The sequence below is a fragment of the Sturnus vulgaris genome, chromosome W, assembly GCF_052056855.1.
Source record: "Sturnus vulgaris isolate bStuVul1 chromosome W, bStuVul1.hap1, whole genome shotgun sequence".
NCBI lineage: Eukaryota > Metazoa > Chordata > Aves > Passeriformes > Sturnidae > Sturnus > Sturnus vulgaris.
The window spans coordinates 63,988,199-64,007,947 of NC_142282.1; the positions used below are offsets into that span (position 1 = coordinate 63,988,199).

A 19,749-nucleotide genomic window follows, 5' to 3' on the forward strand; every position below is an offset into this window, starting at 1 on the left:
ATAGTAGTTATAGTGTGGTGATGCATTCCCTCTCCACCCTCAGGCCACACTATAATCTGAGAAATGCTCATTAGGCCTCGGCCTTGACAGCAGCACCTGGGCTGAGCTCCTCTTGAGCTTATCAGAAACACTGTCTGCTCCTAGAAACTGGTGCTGTTTAATGAGCTCCTGCTTTTTAAAAAACAGTATTGGAAACTTATTTTTCCTGCCTGAATAACCAGACAAGTGGACTAACATTTCTGTTATTGAACTTTCAAATAAAGTTACCGCTCCAAATTGTGGCCAGGATGGACAATTACTATGACTAAAGCCCACTCTCTTGAAGCCCTATAAACAGCAGTCCAAAGTGAGACCCTTTGAGCTCTCCTGGACCACAGCAGACTGTGACCAGCAACTTCCCTCTGAGCGGGGCCTCTCAAAGCCAGCAAACTCTCAAGTTTGCTATACTTGGAGGATCACTGAATGCCAAAGACAGATCCCAGGTTGATACCCCCACTCCTCAAGGCTCAACTCTTCACCCACTGAGAAGATGCAAAGGCATCCAACATGAGTATGTCACTGATTTCAAAGGGAATTTTTCATAGGTATATATCTTGTACATATAATTAGGTCTGTGTGTGTGCGAGTGTGAATATGCTATAGCAAACAGACTAGGAATGTTGCTCTCATACATTCTCAAGTACTTTAGATTTGTAGGTAAATTGGCTGGTGAGTTACTGTTCTGCTATAGTAAATTCTACAGTAATCCTTAGTTAAATTGTTTAACTTAAGCTATCAATTAAGTGCTGTTAAAACCTTTGGGCCTAAACTGTCCATCAAGTCTGGGGCTCAGTTTAGCAAGGGGGTCTACTCTCAACTTTGTGACTTAACAGAAGAGTCTTCCTTATTCCTTTTTATCCTTACCCCTTGGGTAGCACATGTTCCAAGTCAGAGGGAGTAGTCAGGGTGAGCATTTTGCATGTGAATCACTCTCTCTTTTGTACACTTTTGTTATTAATATTGTTGCTGCTAATGCTCATTTTCTTATCCCATTGCTGTTTCCAGTAAATTGTTCTTATCTCAACCCTTGATCTTTACCTTTCCTGCCTCCGATTCTCCTCTACAGTAACCCACAGGGGGGAGGGGGGAAAAGGAGACGGAGCAAGCAGCAGCATGGTTTTAGTGGGAGCACTAACTTGGAGAATACCATTCCTAAACCACAATACTCTAATCACAAAGTTACTCAAGATTTCTCACAGACAGGGCTGGGAAAAGGCTGCAGGATACTGCTTCATGATGGCATGACTACTGTACATATACAATATGTGTAGATTTTACTGCTATGCAGTAGCATGATATAAGCATGAGAAAAAAAGAATGGAGGAAAACAAATGTGTCTGTAGCTTTTGTCTAAAACATTTCACCACCTTTATTACTGCTTGAAAGGGAAAAGTTTCCAAGAGTCAGATGTTCCTCAGGAGTGGTGCTCATAATTCAGTGTCTGTAATGTCCCAAGCCAACAACACCAAACCTGAGCTTATGGATCCTGGGAGGAGTTCTGTCTCATCTAAGTTTTCTCTGGTAAATAGGAAGAATATTGATGGCCAGGAGTAGACCTGCATCACTGGCAGAACATCACAGGAGAGAGAAAACGTATTATCGGTACGCTTTCATGTTTTACCAATAAAAGAAGATTGCTGGGAGTGGCCAGATGTTATAGATGAGTAATGCAATGGTTAGCTCTCACAATTAAAGGATGAATATTGTGTGTATGTTAAATTCTGTGGATGTATAATTATGTCATTGTAATATATCCTCCCATTGTCCTCTTTCCCCTCCCCCTTGTAATAGCCTTGGAAATCAGGGCATTTGGGGAGGGCCAGTTTGTTACTAGGAGGCGTGGCATAATGACACCTGACCGCCAATCAAGATATAAGAAAGTAAAATCCACCAATGGACGGCAGAGAAATAATTGACTGACAAGACTTTGGGAGGGGCTAAGGGTATAAAAAGCAGAGCATCCATTCTGTAAACAAGCACATGGCTGCCAGTCACGGGGACTCTCAGGACTGCTCTTTCTCCTTATTCAGTATTTTGCTGTAGTTTTGTTAAGGTTTAAAAAACTTTTGAAATTCTAAAAGTGAGCGTTGTTTCTCACAAATAGGGGTTAGTCTGGGATCTAAAACCTTGTCCCCATATCCCTAGATTTTGGATGAATGGCGCAGAATTTGGTGGCTCGAACAACCTTTCCTGGGACCATCAGTGATTGTAGGTCAATACCCTGGAGACAATAAAGACTAGATAATGAAAAAGAAGAGGGGGAAGAAGAGAAAAAGCGCCTGAAAAACTGCAGATCTAGAGGATTGTGAGTATTTGCACGTGTGAGAGCCAAGAATATGCTTGTAGTGTGAATGAGGTAGTTCCAGGAATGTGCTTAGGGTGAGTGTGAAACTTAGAAGATCCTCATAATTGCTTTGGCCAGATTATTTGTCCATAATGCGGGTGTGCAAACGCCAGCTCCAGGCAAGTAGCACACGGGACCTGGTCCTGGTTCGCTGGAGCTTACAGGATATTGGATGGTTGGACATATAAGACGGGACGCATAGTAAAGGAAAGTGGGGACCGATGGACGGCAGGATGCGTGGTGGAGGAAAGCAGGGACCCCATGGCCAGTGGGATGCATGAGATAGAAGAATAGGAAAAAGCCACAGCGTGGGGTCGCCTGTGGCAGGGACTACGAACAAAGGCAGATTCATGTAGACAGCATTCGGTAGCGCTAAGCGCAATAAAGTTCCGGCGCACGCAGGCTCGTCTGGGACACTCGCCACATTGAGTCAGGGACACCGAGCAGTTGAGCCCAGCAGGGCTGACCTGGTAGCAAGGTTTCCAGACTGGGGGATACCCAGTTGCGCGAAGACGGCACCAGTGGCGGGAAGGCCACTGCTCAGAGGGAACTGTGTGTATCAGAGGGTGCCCGGTTGTGCAGAGCTGCCAGACTAGGGGAAGGGGGGGGGGGGGGGGCCACGAGAGCCTGCGTGGGCAGTGGCAAGCGGAGACCACGGACAAAGGGTTGTACAGGTTTCCCCGAGCAGGGACCGTGCTCATACTAGGGCGCGGGGCTGCTGGCGGTGGGAGCAGCCAAGTGGCGTGGAGGAACCGCAGGACCGCAGGAGTACCACGTGCTCAGCGTCAAGCAGGGGCCCAGCACGGTGACCTCTGGCTCTGCCGACCCAGTTGGGGGGCAGCGGCTGCGAGGTGTGCTAGGCATGGTTGCGGATAGCACTGCCGACAAGCAGGCACCTGCCTGCAAGCGGGGCTGCTCCACGTGGGCTACAGCGGCTCAGGACACCTGGCACAGTGACTTTCAGTGATGCCAACCTGAATGGGGATGCTGGCAGTAGTCAGAAGCACTAAAACCCGGCACTGCAGGCCTTCCTGTGCAGAGCTGCCAGCGACGACTGAATTCAGTAGTTGCCCGCAATCGTGAGGAACCGAAGGCCACCAGGGTGTGTGGTTGCGATGGGTCAACCTGGGCAGCGGTGAGCCAGAAGCACTAAGTGCGGTAGTGCCCGGCGCCGCCGGCCCAGCTGAAGACCGGGCAGCCCAGGCGCGGAGCGGTGGCCACCACTGTGTGCAGGGCCACCGGTGGGGAGGGCCACTGATCAGCACGGACCATGCTCATGGACGGGGGGGTTCAGAAGCGTGGGGCTGCTAGCAGCAGGAACCACAGACAGCAGAGACCAGCGGCAGCGGGAGCCACGGGCAGCGAGGTGCAAGAGAGAGCCACAGGCGGTGAGGGGCTGCCACTGGGTGCAGTGACTCAGGGCACGCTGGGCACAGTTGCACGCAGAACTGCCAGCATGGAGGGGGGAGGCTCCCAGTGCACCACAGTGTGCCAGTCCCACGTGCACAGAGGCAGCATGGAGAGGGGAGGCTCCTGGCCCACCATAGCCCTGACTGTGGGGCAGCGGCCATGACCCCAGCAGGTAGGTCGAGAGAGACAGTGAGAGGGAGGTGAGGCATGGGTCTTGCCCCCCAGGCTCCCCTACATGAGCAGCTGTCTGCAAGCCCCCCCCCCCCCGGTTCCCAGAGCGAGCTGCTAGAGTGGAGCTTGCCCTTGCCAAGGCCACCACAGTGCAGTAGCAGCAATGGAAGGGAGCAAGGGACAGTGTTGAAAGCGCCGCTGTGGGGAAAGAGAGAGGGGTGGGGAAGGCCAGCATGAGCGGTAGGAGATAAAACCGGGGCAGAGATAGCCTTAATCTCTCACTAGCTCTCCAAACCTCACCAAGTTGTTTATTTTTGCTCTCTAAGAGAAAAGCAAGCCTCCCTTTTCTCTTTTTCTTTCTTTCTTTTTCTTCTCACTGTTAAGAAGGGGGTAGCAGGCATTAGATGTGCTATTATTCTAAGATCCCACTGGGATGGCAGGAGCTGGGCCTGGGAACTGCTGCCTTTGGAGTTACATCTCCTCCTTCCATGGCTGGTGCTCAAAGCCCAGAAGTGGTGCTCTATGAAATTTAAGTTCTGACAGCTGCGTTAGAGCCTACACCGGAAGAGAAGGTTCACCAGAGCCCTTCTATTGCCATGCTAGCTCCAGGGAAAAGACTGGAATAGAAGCCAGCCAATGTACAAACCCCATCTGCTCTGCCAGTTCCTGTAAGAATGAGCTCCTGCAGAGGAGAAGATTGGGATGAGAATGCAATTCTCTTAAGAAGGCCAGAATAAAATGCTTCCATGGGGATTTTGCCTTCTAGCGCAGTGGGGTAGGGCTGTTGTTGGTTCCTACCCCTACATCCCATGATGTAAGGGGCGAGGGATACCCTGTGTGCTATGCACTGGCAGTGATCCTCAATAAAGCCTTCTAATCCTCTTCTTCATGCAAGTCAAGCTCCTGGGAAAGATGGGACAGGAACAAGGTGCTCACTTTTGTGTCCTCCTGCCCTTGTGAAGTGAGAGGCAAGAGGCAAAAATCCAGCAGTCTCTTTAACCTTTCCTTTGAGACAACACTGTCTGCTCCCACCCCAAAGGCACAGAGGGTGCTCTTTACCCCCACCAGTAAGTGGCTCTGCTGACTCCACTAAGCGTGCTAGAAGATTAGTTTGTGAACTAAACAGTTGAACATTGCCTAGAGAGGGGTAGCAGGCAGTAAATGTGCCACTATTCTTTCCAGGACCCCACTGTGAGTACTGGAATATGGGCTATTTCTTTGATCAGGCCTTAGCCTGCATCAGGTCTCTGAAGCTAAGTGGTTAAATATTGCCTGGGAAGGTGGCAAGCAGTGGATGTGACTCATATGGAGACTGGCCTGGCCTTTCCTGTTTGCACAGAGAGTGAGCTCACTGTTCACCACGGGTGTTCTCTTTCCAGCACAGATTCTCTGTGTTGTTTGCACTGGGAGGGAGCTTTCTAGGTTGCCTTTTGTTACTTCATTAAAGGCGAATGATGGTGGGCAGAGCTCTGCAGAGAAGATGAAGATGAAGAAAGATGAAGATGAAGAAAGGACCATGGTTGGTTGCCCCAAGACCATCAGAGGAGAGGAACTGTCCCATTGTCCCCCCTCTGAGCCTCGCCAGAGGGAAATAACCAATTGTCCCCAAAGACAGAGTTCTGTGTAGCCTTGTGGTGCCTGCAAGAATGCGGGACCTATCTTGCAGTATGTATGTGGGGGAGAGTTGGGAAACTAAGTAGAACTTATAGTAGCATATTTTAAGTAATTGTAAGCATGAACTGTTGCACAATGTCCCATCCATACTCCCCTCTCCTGTCCCCATCCCCACCGTGTCATGATCCCACAGGGAGAGATCCACAGGGGGTTGGAGGCCAGGAGGGCTCTGGGGAAGTACTGTGCACATGTGTGCCAGCATGCACGGCTCTGCACACACATCAGTGTGCATGGCTGTGTGCACAAGTGTTTTCTAGTGTGCCCAAATGTGAGTGTACACATCCTGCTTTGCACAGTGTACATGTATGCTAGTGTGCACAGCACTGTGCGCATGGATGTGCTGATGTGTGCATGTGTGTTGAGTGCACACTCTCAGCTGTGAATGGGTCTGTACACAGCTCTGTGCTTGTGAGCGTGCACAGGCTCTGCAAGGACCCACCACATGACATCAGGCCATTATGAGATGCTCTGCCAGGGGGAGGAGCCAAGTATCTCCACCTGGATATAATCTGGGGTTTAGGACAGAACAAGCAGCCCTTACCCACTGGTTTCCAGAGGACAAAAGCCACCAGACCTTTCTACAGGATCACTACTTCAACAAGACCACTTCATCTGGACTTCTACCACCACCCTAACTCGCGGGGTATCAGATTGTATCCTGACTCTGTCAGTGGTTTTCTTCTGTACTATTACAATTTATTAAAAACAAAAAAATACATGCATTTCTGACTTTGAGTCTCTCACTGGTTTTGCTTTCAAATCAGTACAATGAGTAATGCGATGGTTGACTCTCACAATTAAAGGATGAGTATTGTGTGTATGTTAAGTTTTGTGGATGTATAATTATGTTATTGTGTGGTAGTCAATTTAGCTAAGATGGACCAGGGATTAGCTCAGGTTCCCTACACAGAGGGCATAAATCTAAGACCATAGGAGGCAGGCTGTTAAAAAGCAAGGCCTTAAACATAAGGTCAAACCCCTGCCCTGCAGAGGTGAGAGGCTTTAGCCTAATACTGTGAAACTTGTGGAGACACGTAAGGACATGCCCAAACATGTTCCTAGTTCTCTTTCGTAATTAGACCTTTTGCCTTCAGGTATCTCTATGTATTGTTAAACCGACCCCTTCCCCTAATCTTTGGATGCTGCCTCTTGGACCGCACAGTCACAGATAGATTAAAGAATTTCTCAGGCACACCATCCTACCCATCCTGTTTATTATATAGCCACACCACACTCTGACTCAGTCAAGCCAGAAAAGTTGTCGCAAATGGAAAGACCCTGTGATAAATGTGATTCGTGCTAATTAAGTTGTAACTATATTAACAAAATTGTATTTAGATCAATAGAAGACAATTGTTACAGAGTGAGAAGGGGGAGATGGGTGAGACAGGATAAAAGACATCTTCCAGATGTTAGGAGTCAAAGAAGGAGGTTGGAAGAAAGTCAGATAAGAATAGAAGAAGGACATAGGTCTGATAAGCAGCATCTAGAAATACAGCTTCAACCTTGAAGCTGTCAAAAATGGAATGATTCCAAGCATGGGACTTAATTAGAGTCATGTTATGGAAAACATCTGCTCAGTCACACAGGGCGCCTGCGCTACCTGCAGGTCACACCTCGGTCACTGATGAAGATGATGAGCCTTCACCGGAAATAAGACCCTCAAAAGGAGGAGAGACCCCCTAACCCATTAGTAGAGCATGCGCCGTGCAGTATAGTTACGTAAATTTTAGAAATAGAAACTAGGAGGAGCTTTCTAGAAACTTCTGTAGCCTACAGTATATAAGTGGGATTGTTAGCCTGAATACTTTGATACGTGAGGAATGGCGAGCCACTCCCCGTATTCCCGGTCGGAGGGGGGCCCCTCCCCGGTCGGTTTTGCTTATGCTTTATACGAACCTCAATTATACTAAATTACTTACTGCCAAATTTTGTATATTCTTAAATATATGCACTTTGATTGTTTCATCCCTAATACTTTAATTGTCATCTCCAATACTTTGATTGTATTCATTTTGTTACTATTAAAAACTTACTATTAATCTTGTTGCTTGATAAATTGGGAAAAATAGAACATCATTCATAACAACCCCTTCGCAGCAACATTATTGTAATATATCCTCCCATAGTCCTCTTTCCCCTCCCCCTTGTAATAGCCTTGGAAATGAGGGCATTTGGGGAGGGCCGGTTTGTTACTAGGAGGCGTGGCATAATGACACCTGACCGCCAATCAAGATATAAGAAAGTAAAATCCACCAATGGACGGCAGAGAAATAATTGACTGACAAGACTTTGGGAGGGGCTAAGGGTATAAAAAGCAGAGCATCCATTCTGTAAACAAGCACATGGCTGCCAGTCACAGGGACTCCCAGGACTGCTTTCTCCTTATTTAGTCTTTTGTTGTAGTTTTAAGGTTTAATAAACCTTTGAAATTCTAAAAGTGAGGCTTATTTCTCACACCAGAGTACCAACACGAACATATAAACTAACATATACACTTTCATTTGTGTTAGCAAAGCATACTGAATAAACAAGTGAGTGCTCTTAAAACCCACTGAGTTATTAGCCAAAATTATTCTTCTGTCAATTCAATCTATAATGACCTAAGAACACCCTCAATCTACAGAAATCAATACTTTTTCACTACTAGCAAAAAAAAAAAAAGTTCGTTTCAAGGATTACTATTCCTAATCAAATATTATACAGAGCAAGACAGAAATATACAAATAGGTCTTGCAAATAAAGACAAGACAGCATTGTTTTGTAAGAGAAAGAAATGTTCGCTATCATTGCAAAGGCTGGTTACACATCTAGAGCCCCTCTCAAAAGCATGATGTGGAAGGGGACTGAACAGGGCATGTTTTCCACTAGTAGAGCAAGTTTCAATCACAAAAGTCAAGCAATATGATTAGCATTATTTTAAAAGTAAAATTTTCTAATATCACAATTTCTATCTTTGCTATTATCGCAGTGTCTCTGCCTAAAAGATGCTTTACATTTTAGTATATACTGCTGATGATTATCCTTGTTTTAATCAAAATCTGTCAGCTACATCCAATAAACATCCAACAGACTTGCCCTCAATTTCTTCATAAATATTCAAACTTCAGATGCAACAAACACCCTTATTCATACAGAAATTTCTGAAGGAGGAATCTAAATTTCCCCAAAATCAACTTTCAATATTATTTAAAAAAAAAACACCAAAAAAAACCAAAGGACAATTGCACCAAAATTGGAGAAGCCTAACTGACTTCCACCTAGGGCTTTATCTTTCACCCAACCAAGGCAATCTTCAGACTACTAAAAACCTGGTTAGCAAAACCGATGTAACTCTGCTGATGTCAGAAGACAATGTTCGTGATTTGTCCTGATTCTGGAAAATCAAAAGAGAGTCAATGTCCTAGAAGATTCAGAGGGTTCAACCTTATGTTTCAAACAACAATATCTACCAAGTCACTATTGTCATCTTTTGATGCCTTCCTGCAAGAACACCACCATTTTAGATAGCAACCAGCTGAACTTGCACATGCAAAAATAATAAAATCCTGATACCTGTCCTAATTATAAGCCTCATGTTTGCAAGGACCTGCAAGACGCACTAGTTACCAGCACTTACCATTACATGTAATGGAACCTTAAGTAACACAGTTAAAGAATAGCATGCAGTTAGTCTATGTATCTAAGCACCACTCTCAGGACAATCAGAACTAGAGGATCTTACTAGACCATAACACAGACCAGACCTCAGCTATTGCCATGAAATAGACAGAGGTGGGAAAAAAAAAAAGCTGAACTGGTCCACATAGAAATATAATATATAGAAAATAGAAATTCTCTTTGAGAGACAGCCATCATGGGGAACATGTGAGGAAGGGGCAACAGCAATTTCATTTTTAAAGTATGTTTCTTTGCTGAGTAATAATTGAAGAAAACTTCTTTCCTGTCTGATGTTCTAAGACCGAAGGAAAAACTAAATATATGTTCCTGTCATCTTTGATAGAAGGACTTAATTTCTTGTTCTCTGACAAGTTTGCATAAGAAAAGCCTTTTCTATGACACAGAGCGAGCTGGCTTGTACTGGGCAGTTAATCTGGCCACAGATAGGAGAAGCAGCCTGGCCTAATAGACAGGCCCCCAGAGAACAGAGATAGGACAGAAGTGGAGATAGACAAGGATGTGACCCAATGAGTCCCAGCCCGAGCTGCAGAGGCTATTGGTCAAAGAGAGGAACAGACTGAACTTGGAACCAATCACAGGCACTTACCCGGGAACATTAAAAGGGGTATTTAAGGTGAAGTCGGGGGGAATAAAGGCTTTTTGTCACACGGATCACAGAGTGCTGTGTTTTCTGTCTCAAGCACAGCTCCAGTCAACGTTGCACAAACTCTCACTGAAAGGAGGTTGTAGCCAGGTGAGGGTCAGTCTTCTCCCAGGTAGCCAGCGACACAAGAGGACACAGTCTTAAGGTACACCAGGGGAGGTTTAAGCTGAACAGTAGGAAGAAGTTCTTCATAGAAAAAGTGATTAGGCACTGGAATGGGCTGCCCAGGGAGGTGGTGGACTTACCATCCCAGGAGGTGTTTAAGAGAAGACTGGATGTGGCACTTCATGCCATGGTCTATTTGACAATGTGGTGTTAGGTCATAGGTTGGACTCTATGATCTCAAAGGTTTTTTTCATCCTAGTTGATTCTGTGAAAAACTACCAAAGTAGAAGAGAGAATGTATTCCCATCACTCAGCACACCACATGTTGTCCTGAACTGACTCAGTATCTTGGGTTAGGAAACAGAGAAACCACAGTGGCTCAGAGGTGGGCCCTGGTGCTTGCACAGCCATGCACAGACTATTTCCTCTTGCTATAGGAGGAAAGGAACACCTCCATTTCCAAGTCCTCTGCTCTCTTATTTTCTAGCCTAAGGAGAGAAAATACTAGCCAAGTCAATACACAGTATAATTGCTGTTTATTCCATCACTGCCTCATTCAGTGGTGAAGAACCATCACCATTGCAAATTTCTTCATACCTGTTTCTCAACAAAGAAAACCAGAAAAGGTAAAGCCGTTGGTATTTTCCCTCCTAGGGTTTCCTTAGTAGCATTCAGTGAAAGGGCACTACGGTGTCTACAACTTCCAACAAAGAAGCAGCTAGCAGAACTACAGTCTGGTCACCCCCTGCAACAAATATTCAGACATAATTATATACTGCATTAAGTAGGAGGCTTGGAAAAAACATGAACTAGTTCTTCACAAAAGGAAAGGTTTTTCTACCTGAGGAAAAAAAACCCCAAACAAACCAGATTTTTCAGGGATTAAAGTAATTACCCTCTGCAACCAGAAAACATCCTTCCTGAAGTCACATACAGGTGAAGGATGGCTGAGCAGAGTATGGGAGAAAATATGACAAGAGTCTTAGTTCATGTTTGGGACCTGGTTGTATATTCATTCAAAGTTCAATCCATAGCACAGGTAAAACCCAAACAGTTTATTCTGTTAAAATCAAGTTTCAGCTCATATCTAATACAGCACAACTGCAAGCTGTCACCACAGAAACAGTACTGAGAACTGAAAACTTTAAGAGATCGTTTTTATTTATCTGCCAACTCTGGACTGCTCCTTCTGTTGTCATAACCATTGTTAGCATTTTGTCTAGCTTTAAACAAGGTGGGTTTTATTAATTTCTTTTGAGACTAAACCTCATCTTGACCTGCTTCAGTCAGAAAACTTGATTTTACCCCCAGATTTTCCTACTTTGAGCATTATTTTTCTCATGATCACTTCTCAACTTGGTGTCACGTGTAAATTCACTTATTCTTGTTATGTTGCCCTAGAATTTTCCATGAGGTCAGGTCTATCCAATCTACACCAAAATGATACCAAACTACCAAAATAGATGAGGGATTAGCAATCTTTACAACTTCAAACATAATACACGCTAGAAAGAAGCAGATAAATCAAGTGCCCTTCACTCAATTTTATCAAAGTCATCCAAGTTGTTCTTGTGTGTTTAACATGAAAAAGATTAAGACACTAACTAGGACGTGAGAGAGAAATTTCATTTTACTTTTTTAAAGATACAAAAGAGACAAGTTACATATGATGTCAAATTGCCGAAATTCTCATCGCATTTAATTCAGTATTTATTTTCTTTCCAACAGAAGTGGGGGTGAACCACCCTTAGGCTTCTCCTAGACCCACAGTCACTGCTCCAGCTCCCCATCTTTACCTTTTTCTGCATGTCTGGGCTTATATGTTGTTTGGCTGCCATGTGTTTTCTGTCTCTGAAAGGAGGTTCACACTCTCCTCTACCATTTCTTTCCAAACCAGACTAGCTTATAATAAAACTTAAGAATGTGCAAAGAATCTTTTTTTAAAAAGTTTGAAAAATCTGAATTAGCAAATAATTTTTCTTAAAAACTTCCTTCCTATTGATAGACCATTAAGAAACTTTTTTTCACAGGAATTTATTAACTCTTTTTTTAAAGCTTACATCTCCTTTTAAGTATATATTTGTATTCTACAGGATCATTCATTACCATGCTTGTGGAGAGAGAAGAAACCATCTCTGAAAAGGCAAGCTCACAAGATAGGGCCCCATGGAAAACGATACCTTAGATAAATTGTTTGCTTAGAGTGACTAATACCAAGAAGCATCTCACCCCACTGTAGACCCCTGTGTTATCTTTCTGTAATTTTAGTGGTCCATTTTCCTCTTAGATAATTGGTTCCTTTTTCCCCTAAAGTCTTTTGTAGATTGGTTAATTATAGAATTCCTTTGTTAATTGGTGCAAAATACAAAACCCTTAAACCCTATAAAAGTCCCCTTAGAACCCCACACTTCGGATTTGCTGGACAGGACCCCTTCGTAGAAGAAATAAAGACTATGGAATCTCCTCAAAGACACTTCTCGATCTCTTTCTCTGCTGGCTCGAAAGGTACATTGCGAGCCTGATTTCAATCCGGGCAAGGCTTGCAAGTGTACTTTGTTGCCAAGAACTGCCTGGGAAGAAGCAGTTTTGGAGTCTCACAGAGGCCCCCTCACCGGCAACACATGCTGTACTAAACTAACAGCCCTTGAACCCACAGATGTATGCTGACTCTATATGCTGTGCAATGCAACATTAAAATGCCTAAGTAGAAAGCCTGTTTTCTAAAACATGCCAAGATGATGAGTCACCTATTTCACCATCAATCTATAAGACCAAGCACTCCGCTGCAAGATCAATTTATTCATTTTGAAAGAAAAGGGACTTGTACTCCTCACATCTCAGCTTATTTATATTAATTTCAGCACCTCACCCTTAGAATTCTGAGACTGCATCTGGAATATATGCTTTGCTAACTATGGTGTTCAATTCTATCAACAGTATTAAAATATTACAAGTATCAGTCTTAGAGATCATATTGCACCTCAGCCTAAATTATCCTACATGCTGTATGTACATTAAACCATCATTTACAATCCACACAATTCCAAGATAGAACATACACATGACTTGGCAATTTTATCAATATCAGACAATTAAATGCTTGACCCGTTTCTTTCCTTATAGAACTGCCAAATTATAGCCTTCATTTCAGCTAGAGCAAAGACAGCCAATTACTCATTACTTGCAATAACAGAAGTTATTTGGATTTGAAATATGCATCTTATTGCATTTTCACAGCACTTTAAACACACATCCGAAACTTATCCACCTCTCCGACTATCAAGAGTCAAGAATTACTGTTACCACCATCCCTACACTAAATTCAATCATTAAGCCACCTCCTTCTCAAAGGCATGTAAGAGCATATGGCGTTGAGTTTGTCTGAAAGACTACAGACTTGACATAGTCAAGTAGTTTAACCTAGAGAAGAAGAAAGCTTTGAAGAAGATGCCTCAAAGCATATAAATACCTGAAGGGAAAGTGCAAAAACAGAGCCACACTCTTTTCAGAAGTACCCAGTGACAGGACCAGAGGCAATGGACACGAGTTTTATGATAAAAAAAACCACAATTCAGTTAACATCTGAAACCAAATAGAGGAAACAAAAGAGTTTTCAGAAGCCATATGCTTCATTCTAGATTATTATATCCATCATCCTCAAAATACTTAACAAAATAAATACAGTTGAAAATAACAAATTGCTTTTGAGCAAAGAAAATGAATTATTATTTGTAACTGTATTTGAGCAAAGAAAATAATCTCAATATGGTCTCTAAAACATCATCCTACTTATAAAAACAGTATTTTAGTCATAAGAAATACAACTGAAATGTTCTAGATGAAGCCTATACCACACAGAATAAAATTGCAGAAAAACCTCTCTCTACAGCTAACCGTTAAAAATGTTTAGGAATACGATCATGGCTATTGAATTTAAATTTTACACCTTCAGCCATAGGGCTCCCTAACAGATTAAGATGGGTCCTTCCCCCCCTCCCATTAAACCAGGTTAAAAAAAGTACAACCTAATAATTTAAATCTGGAGGTTAAGAAAGTGTTTGCGTTTTCTCCATTTAGCTTTGGATTCAAATAGTGAATGATCCTGTAACACAAATTCCACTGAATCTTCATCTTTTGCAGATCTGTAATAACCACTGGTTCCTGTACAATAAAGAAAAAACAAAAAAAAAACAAAAACCAAGCCACCCCAACCATAAAGTTTCCAATATAAATATTACTTTGAGCAAACCTTCAGTCTTGAGAAAGATCAAAGATCTCTCATTATGGAAAACATTTCATCATTTTTAATGCAAAATGCTACACACATCCAGGTCAAGAACTCCTCCAAGCTCATCTCCAAGCTCATCTGCTGGAAGACTGATTTAAGAAGCTGAGGAGGGAGGGAAAAAAAAGCTTGGCAATTTTACCTTCAAAAGAAGCCAGGGTCTTGCAGCTTTCACAAAGACAGCTGAACAAAAAAACCCAAAAGTTCAAGAGAACTTTGAATAGAAACAACTCCAAGGGAGCTGAGCAAAGTTGTTCATATAAGCTATCTTACAAGCTTTAGTCTAGAAGGAACATAAATAAAACAATATGCTCAGCAAAATAATTATGCTATAGTAAAAGCAAGCTGAGCAAGCCATGAGATCTTAGGCATCAGACTGTATCACCGCTAATCTATCTTTAGTCACTGTTTATTCTTTGCAGCATTGCAAATTAGTGGGAAGGACTGAGGGTACCACACCTGAAAGAGCCTGCAGGAGTCCCAGGAAGATGGGTAGTTCCAACAAACTCCCAATTTGGATAGTCAAAATTAAAGAGTACGGACTTTCACGTCAAAGCAAAACAGAGAAACCCTCTGTATTATTTTTGTAAAATATGAACCTGAAGCAATTGTAAAGGAGCTACTTCACAACCTTTCATCCTGGTGCTCACTTTAATGAGTATAACCTGATTAGGAAAGTTATATGAAAAACAGTACAAGTCAAAACTAGGTCTCTGAGAAGCAGAGGACATAATGGGCTACAAACAAGCAGGCTATATTAGAAAAAAGAAACAACTATAAACTCAACAAAAAGCTCAGGCAGAATAACAATACATTTCCTCTAGCACCTTCCAGTCAATAATTTTGAAGGATACAAATATAACACTAAGTTTCTTGAATCTGTCATCTTACAAAGGGGACAAGTCACTTGGCTTCTCTTTTACCAAGGTCATATGAGGCTTTTGCAAAGCCAGGCACAGAAAACAGGTCTTCAGAGTCCTGCTCATGTGCTCTAACCAAATAAGAGACAAAGATAAATTAAAAAAATTAATAAAATATATTAATTTGTATTCCTAGTCTTTCATGAAGTACCTATTCAAGTACTGGTACTAAACATCACTGAAATTGCAAGCAAATATTACTATCATCAGTAATACTATGAATTATAATTATTAACAGTATATTAACAGTCCATGATACATACATTTCTCAAGAACTATTAATCAGCATACTATTCTGCTACAATCAGTATCACTAGGGGGACACCAACAAATGTAAAACATACCAAGAAATGGCATTCTATGAGGAAAGCATCACATAGAAATCCATGAAAGAAATGTAAAACACCAAAAATCTGCACCTTATTTCTATAAAGATAGCTTAAAATTCGAAAAACTAAAAAAAAAAAAAGGCAACTAAAAACCACACACACTCCTGATAACACAAGATTTTTTGTTTTTTGGTTGGGTTTTCCCTTAGATTTTAGTGGCGAGTCTGTAACTCTGAAGTCCTCCTAAATGATCACATCCTTTTGCAATTCATGGCACCAGGAGGTTTTTTTGAGGACTGGCCAAAACAATGCAAGTGAAACAATCTGAACAGTTTCTGAATTTCCATGCCTTTGTTTTTATTACTATAAACACTTTTCCAAAAAAAATCAACATACTGATAGAACTGCAACTAGAACAGAGCTTGCCCCATTCCCACTCCTCCCTACCTCCTTTAAACGGCTGAGGTTATAAACACAGCTGCCTCATTTTCCACAAAATTGATTTACACTAGTTAATCCAGTTTTTCAGTGTAACCTTCCAGGAGTCCCAAACATCATTAATGCTATGAAATAATTTAGCCTTGCTTGCTTTCAAGTTACCTAGTGTAAGGTTAAAAATATATTCTTCAAACAAGTTAGATCAATCCACCACAAAAAGATCAGGCCCAGGTATCAATATTGAGGGAATTACTAAAAGGCACTAGTAAATATTAAAAAAGCAAAGACTCAGAAGGCTGAATTGCTACCATTTGTTGTGAAGGACTCTGTTTCAATGGCAAGTGCTACTTCCTCTCCTCTCCTCTCCCCTTCCCTTACATCCAGCTCTAATTTCTCTTCTTGAAAACAGCTGCTCTCACAGCAGAATAGTCCCTCCATTTTTTCAGGCACCACCACTACCCCAGACTATCACACCTTGATCTGCTGCTGTATTATAAGCATTCAGTATTCAATCAAATTGAGATTACTAAGGACAGATTGCTGCTTGGTAGCTAGAAACAAAGCAGGCTGGTCCTCGTGAGCTTCCCCTTATGTAGCTCCACACCAAACCCAAAGTTTCTGTTCCACTAGACCACATGTTCCTTTGAAGATAACCAAGAGGGCTCTGCATGTCCATGCACCAAGCTCAAAGGTGCACCAGGTCCCTTTCTACATCCAGTTTCTTGCAGAAGGGTTTCTACCAGCTCACTTTTCTGCTATAATTTTCTTTAGCAACAATAGCAGACACAGAAGAGCTTTCTCTTTTTTTTGTTTTTAAATTAAAAAAAGCCAGTCCAATAATAAAGCTCTGCATTGACTTGCAATTCTCAACAAGCACACAGGGGTGAGGAAAGACTAAGTAGAAATTGCTAACAGAAATAACAGTTCATTCATTGTCATGTCCTCGAATAACCTAGTGTTGCTGCCAATATGCTACCCTCAGTGAATTCTGTAGCTGTGACCACGACACAGCTGCCCTACCACACCAGTGAGGGAGCACTGGGGAAGGAGATAAAGAAAACATGAAAGCAACACCCTACACAAGGCACAAATCAATACTTATTCACCCACTTGTTCCCTTCCCATGCTGCTAACCCTCCTTCGACCCAACTCGAGATTAGAAAGACCCAAAGACGCCTCCCTTCACTAGATGCACTTCTCCGAAAGGTCCACTGCACCCCCCGTCCTTTCTTCACACCCACAAGCCCAAGGAACCAGAAGCACAAATCGTTCAGGAGAGAACTCCCCCTTCCCCAGCTGTAACGAGATGAGAAATGAGAAGGGGGGGCAAGACCTCCTCTCCAGAAGAGAAAAGCGCAGAAAATTAATCCAGCTCTCCCGACACCCACCAGGTGGCCTTCCCCTCCCCACACGAACCCGGAATGGGGCAGAAGCTACCCGCAACCACGGCCTACTCAACGGCCCCTAACCGCGCCCCTGAGGGAACGGGGGGAAAGGCAGTAATCTAGAGCAGAGCGAAGCTTCCCTTGGAGGACCGCCACCATAAGTAGGGCAGAGCCACCTCCCCCTCACGCCACCACCCTTATTCCCCTCCGCAACTAGGAAGAGGCAGCAGACCCGGCGGGGAGAGGCGGCCTCAGCAGATACCCGTCGCCGGACAAAAGCTCACACCAGAATGAGGAACCGGCCCTAGGCGGTAGGCCTGTCCCAGGGCCTCAGACCGCTGAGGGTCCAACAGCCGCCCCCGGAGTGTTAAGATAGGAAGGGGCACTAGGCCTCCCTTGGGCGCGCGAGTCCACCGCAGTCACCGCGCGCACGGGGCAGACGGCGAAGAAGGAGGGCAGGTGGGCAGGTAGGCGCGCGCGCGCGCGCGCGCGCGCGCATTCCCGTCCATACGTCCCCCTCCTCCCCGCAGGAGGCAGCCCCGACCCCCCTATGCGATACCTGCCCAGTGTGGTCACAAAGCAGCAGAGGCGCTTACCACCATCACGTGACCACTTGCCTGGCTCCCCCTCCTTCATCACGCGACATCACGTGACATCACATAACACACTCCTCTTCCGCTCACTTTACTCCTCACCAGCCCTTCCGCCTATCCTGGCACGCATATGACTGGGGCTTTGCCCCTCCCCCCAAACGCCTGCGCAGCGGCGGAGTTGGTTAAACCTCTTCAAAGCTGCACTGAGAGGAGATAATGTATGGCGCGTCTCTATGAAAAGTCTTCCCTGTACTGGCTCGTCACTGTTGCGAGCTGTTCCGCGGACGGCTCAGAGGGAAGGCCGCAGCTGTTCCTAGTCTTATAAATGAGAGACAAAAGTCTCGATATTCAGCAAAATTTAGATTGCTTTATTTGATATAGAAAGAGCAAGTAGCGCGCTGGGGAACGTGAGGGGTCACCGCCCACTCCACGCTCCACCGAACCTTGGTTTGCAGCCTCTTCTTATACTGTGGTTTCTCGTTGTAATCAATAATTTGTGGATTTTTGTTGTCGTAAGCAGTGGTGGTTGAATAAACATCCTTACACAAATTCACAAAGCCTTTGGGTGATAATCAGTCACAGATAGCCATCTGGTCCTTGTAGATAACCACCAGAGAAGTTCTGGGAGTCTGGTTTTTGAGATAGGCAGTATTGATTAGACAAAGGCAGGAAGGTCTTTTTGGGAAGATCGATTTTGCAAGTTGGTAGCCAATACAACTTATTTGGAAAACATAGCATAACATATTATAATGTAACATAATACAACAGAATATAACATAACAAGGTGATTTTAAACAGAATGATTTTATCATATAATTTCCTTTATCTAGTGTCCATGCTTCACTTCAGAGCTTAGTATTCTGGTTTATACAAACCCCAATGCTTTTGTGATTAACACAAATCTTTTATCAATTATCACAATTTCCCCACTTCTCTTTTTTTTTATCCCATTGATTCGTGTTCTGGCTTCAAATTTTGTCAGTACCTCTTGTACTAGATTTAATTCATCTACTGCCATTAATTTTGTTGCCTTCTCAGGGTCTATTGGTATTGTAGCAACTTGCATTCCTTGAACCACTGACCGGATTAGTCGAATGAAGCATGGGACAAGACATGTGAGAGGAATGTTGAATTTGTCTTTACAAATGAGCTGTGGATCTGCTTGTAGATAAGGCTAGCACTGAGAGATAAAAGAAACAATGGGATGGATTCCACTGATTGATGAATGGAAAAAGATATTTGCCTTTACAAACAAACTGTAAGGCTGCTGATAAATGAAATTGGATATCGAAAAATGAAAGAAGCAACGGGGGGAAAACTATGAATTCTATAAGAATTAAAAATTAAAAGGGAGAGTTATACATTAGAGGGGAATTTCAGGTATCAGGCGTTCCGGGAAGTCTGTACCTCTCAAGTACCTCAGCCAATGGGGAAAGAGAGAGGGAAATGCGGCCGGGAAAATAGGATAAAAAGGAGGCTGCGTCTTCCAAAAATTTGAGAGATCCCAGGGGAATGTCCCATGGCCTCTCCCTTTATTCGAATAAAGCAAAACGGACTCCTCTGTCTCCTTTTTGGACATAAACCTCTGGTGTTTGTGGATTAATTTTCCTGACACATGGGATGAACAATAGTCCTAATAATGCACATGTTAACATAAACCCTAATTTCTTCCACCAAGCTCCCCCCAACAGGTTATTCCATCAATTATCATTAAGCATAGAGTTCCAGGTTT

The 19,749-nt window shown here is 43.5% G+C and overlaps 1 protein-coding gene across 9 annotated transcripts in view; it reads right to left on the reverse strand.

Moving 5' to 3' along the window:
- LOC148220295 (ubiquitin-associated protein 2-like) overlaps positions 1–18,095 on the reverse strand; it is a 221,675-nt gene extending 203,580 nt beyond the window's left edge. For 8 of the 9 annotated variants that reach the window (XM_088155558.1, XM_088155556.1, XM_088155555.1 and 5 more), the window contains exon 1: positions 18,021–18,095. In XM_088155558.1, the coding sequence (XP_088011684.1) occupies positions 18,021–18,060 (40 nt within the window). In that variant the 5' untranslated portion in view covers positions 18,061–18,095. Of the gene's footprint in view, positions 1–17,983 lie in introns of all 9 variants that reach the window. The other variant, XM_088155557.1, reaches the window with a different exon arrangement.
- Between the last annotated feature and the right edge of the window lie 1,654 nt (positions 18,096–19,749).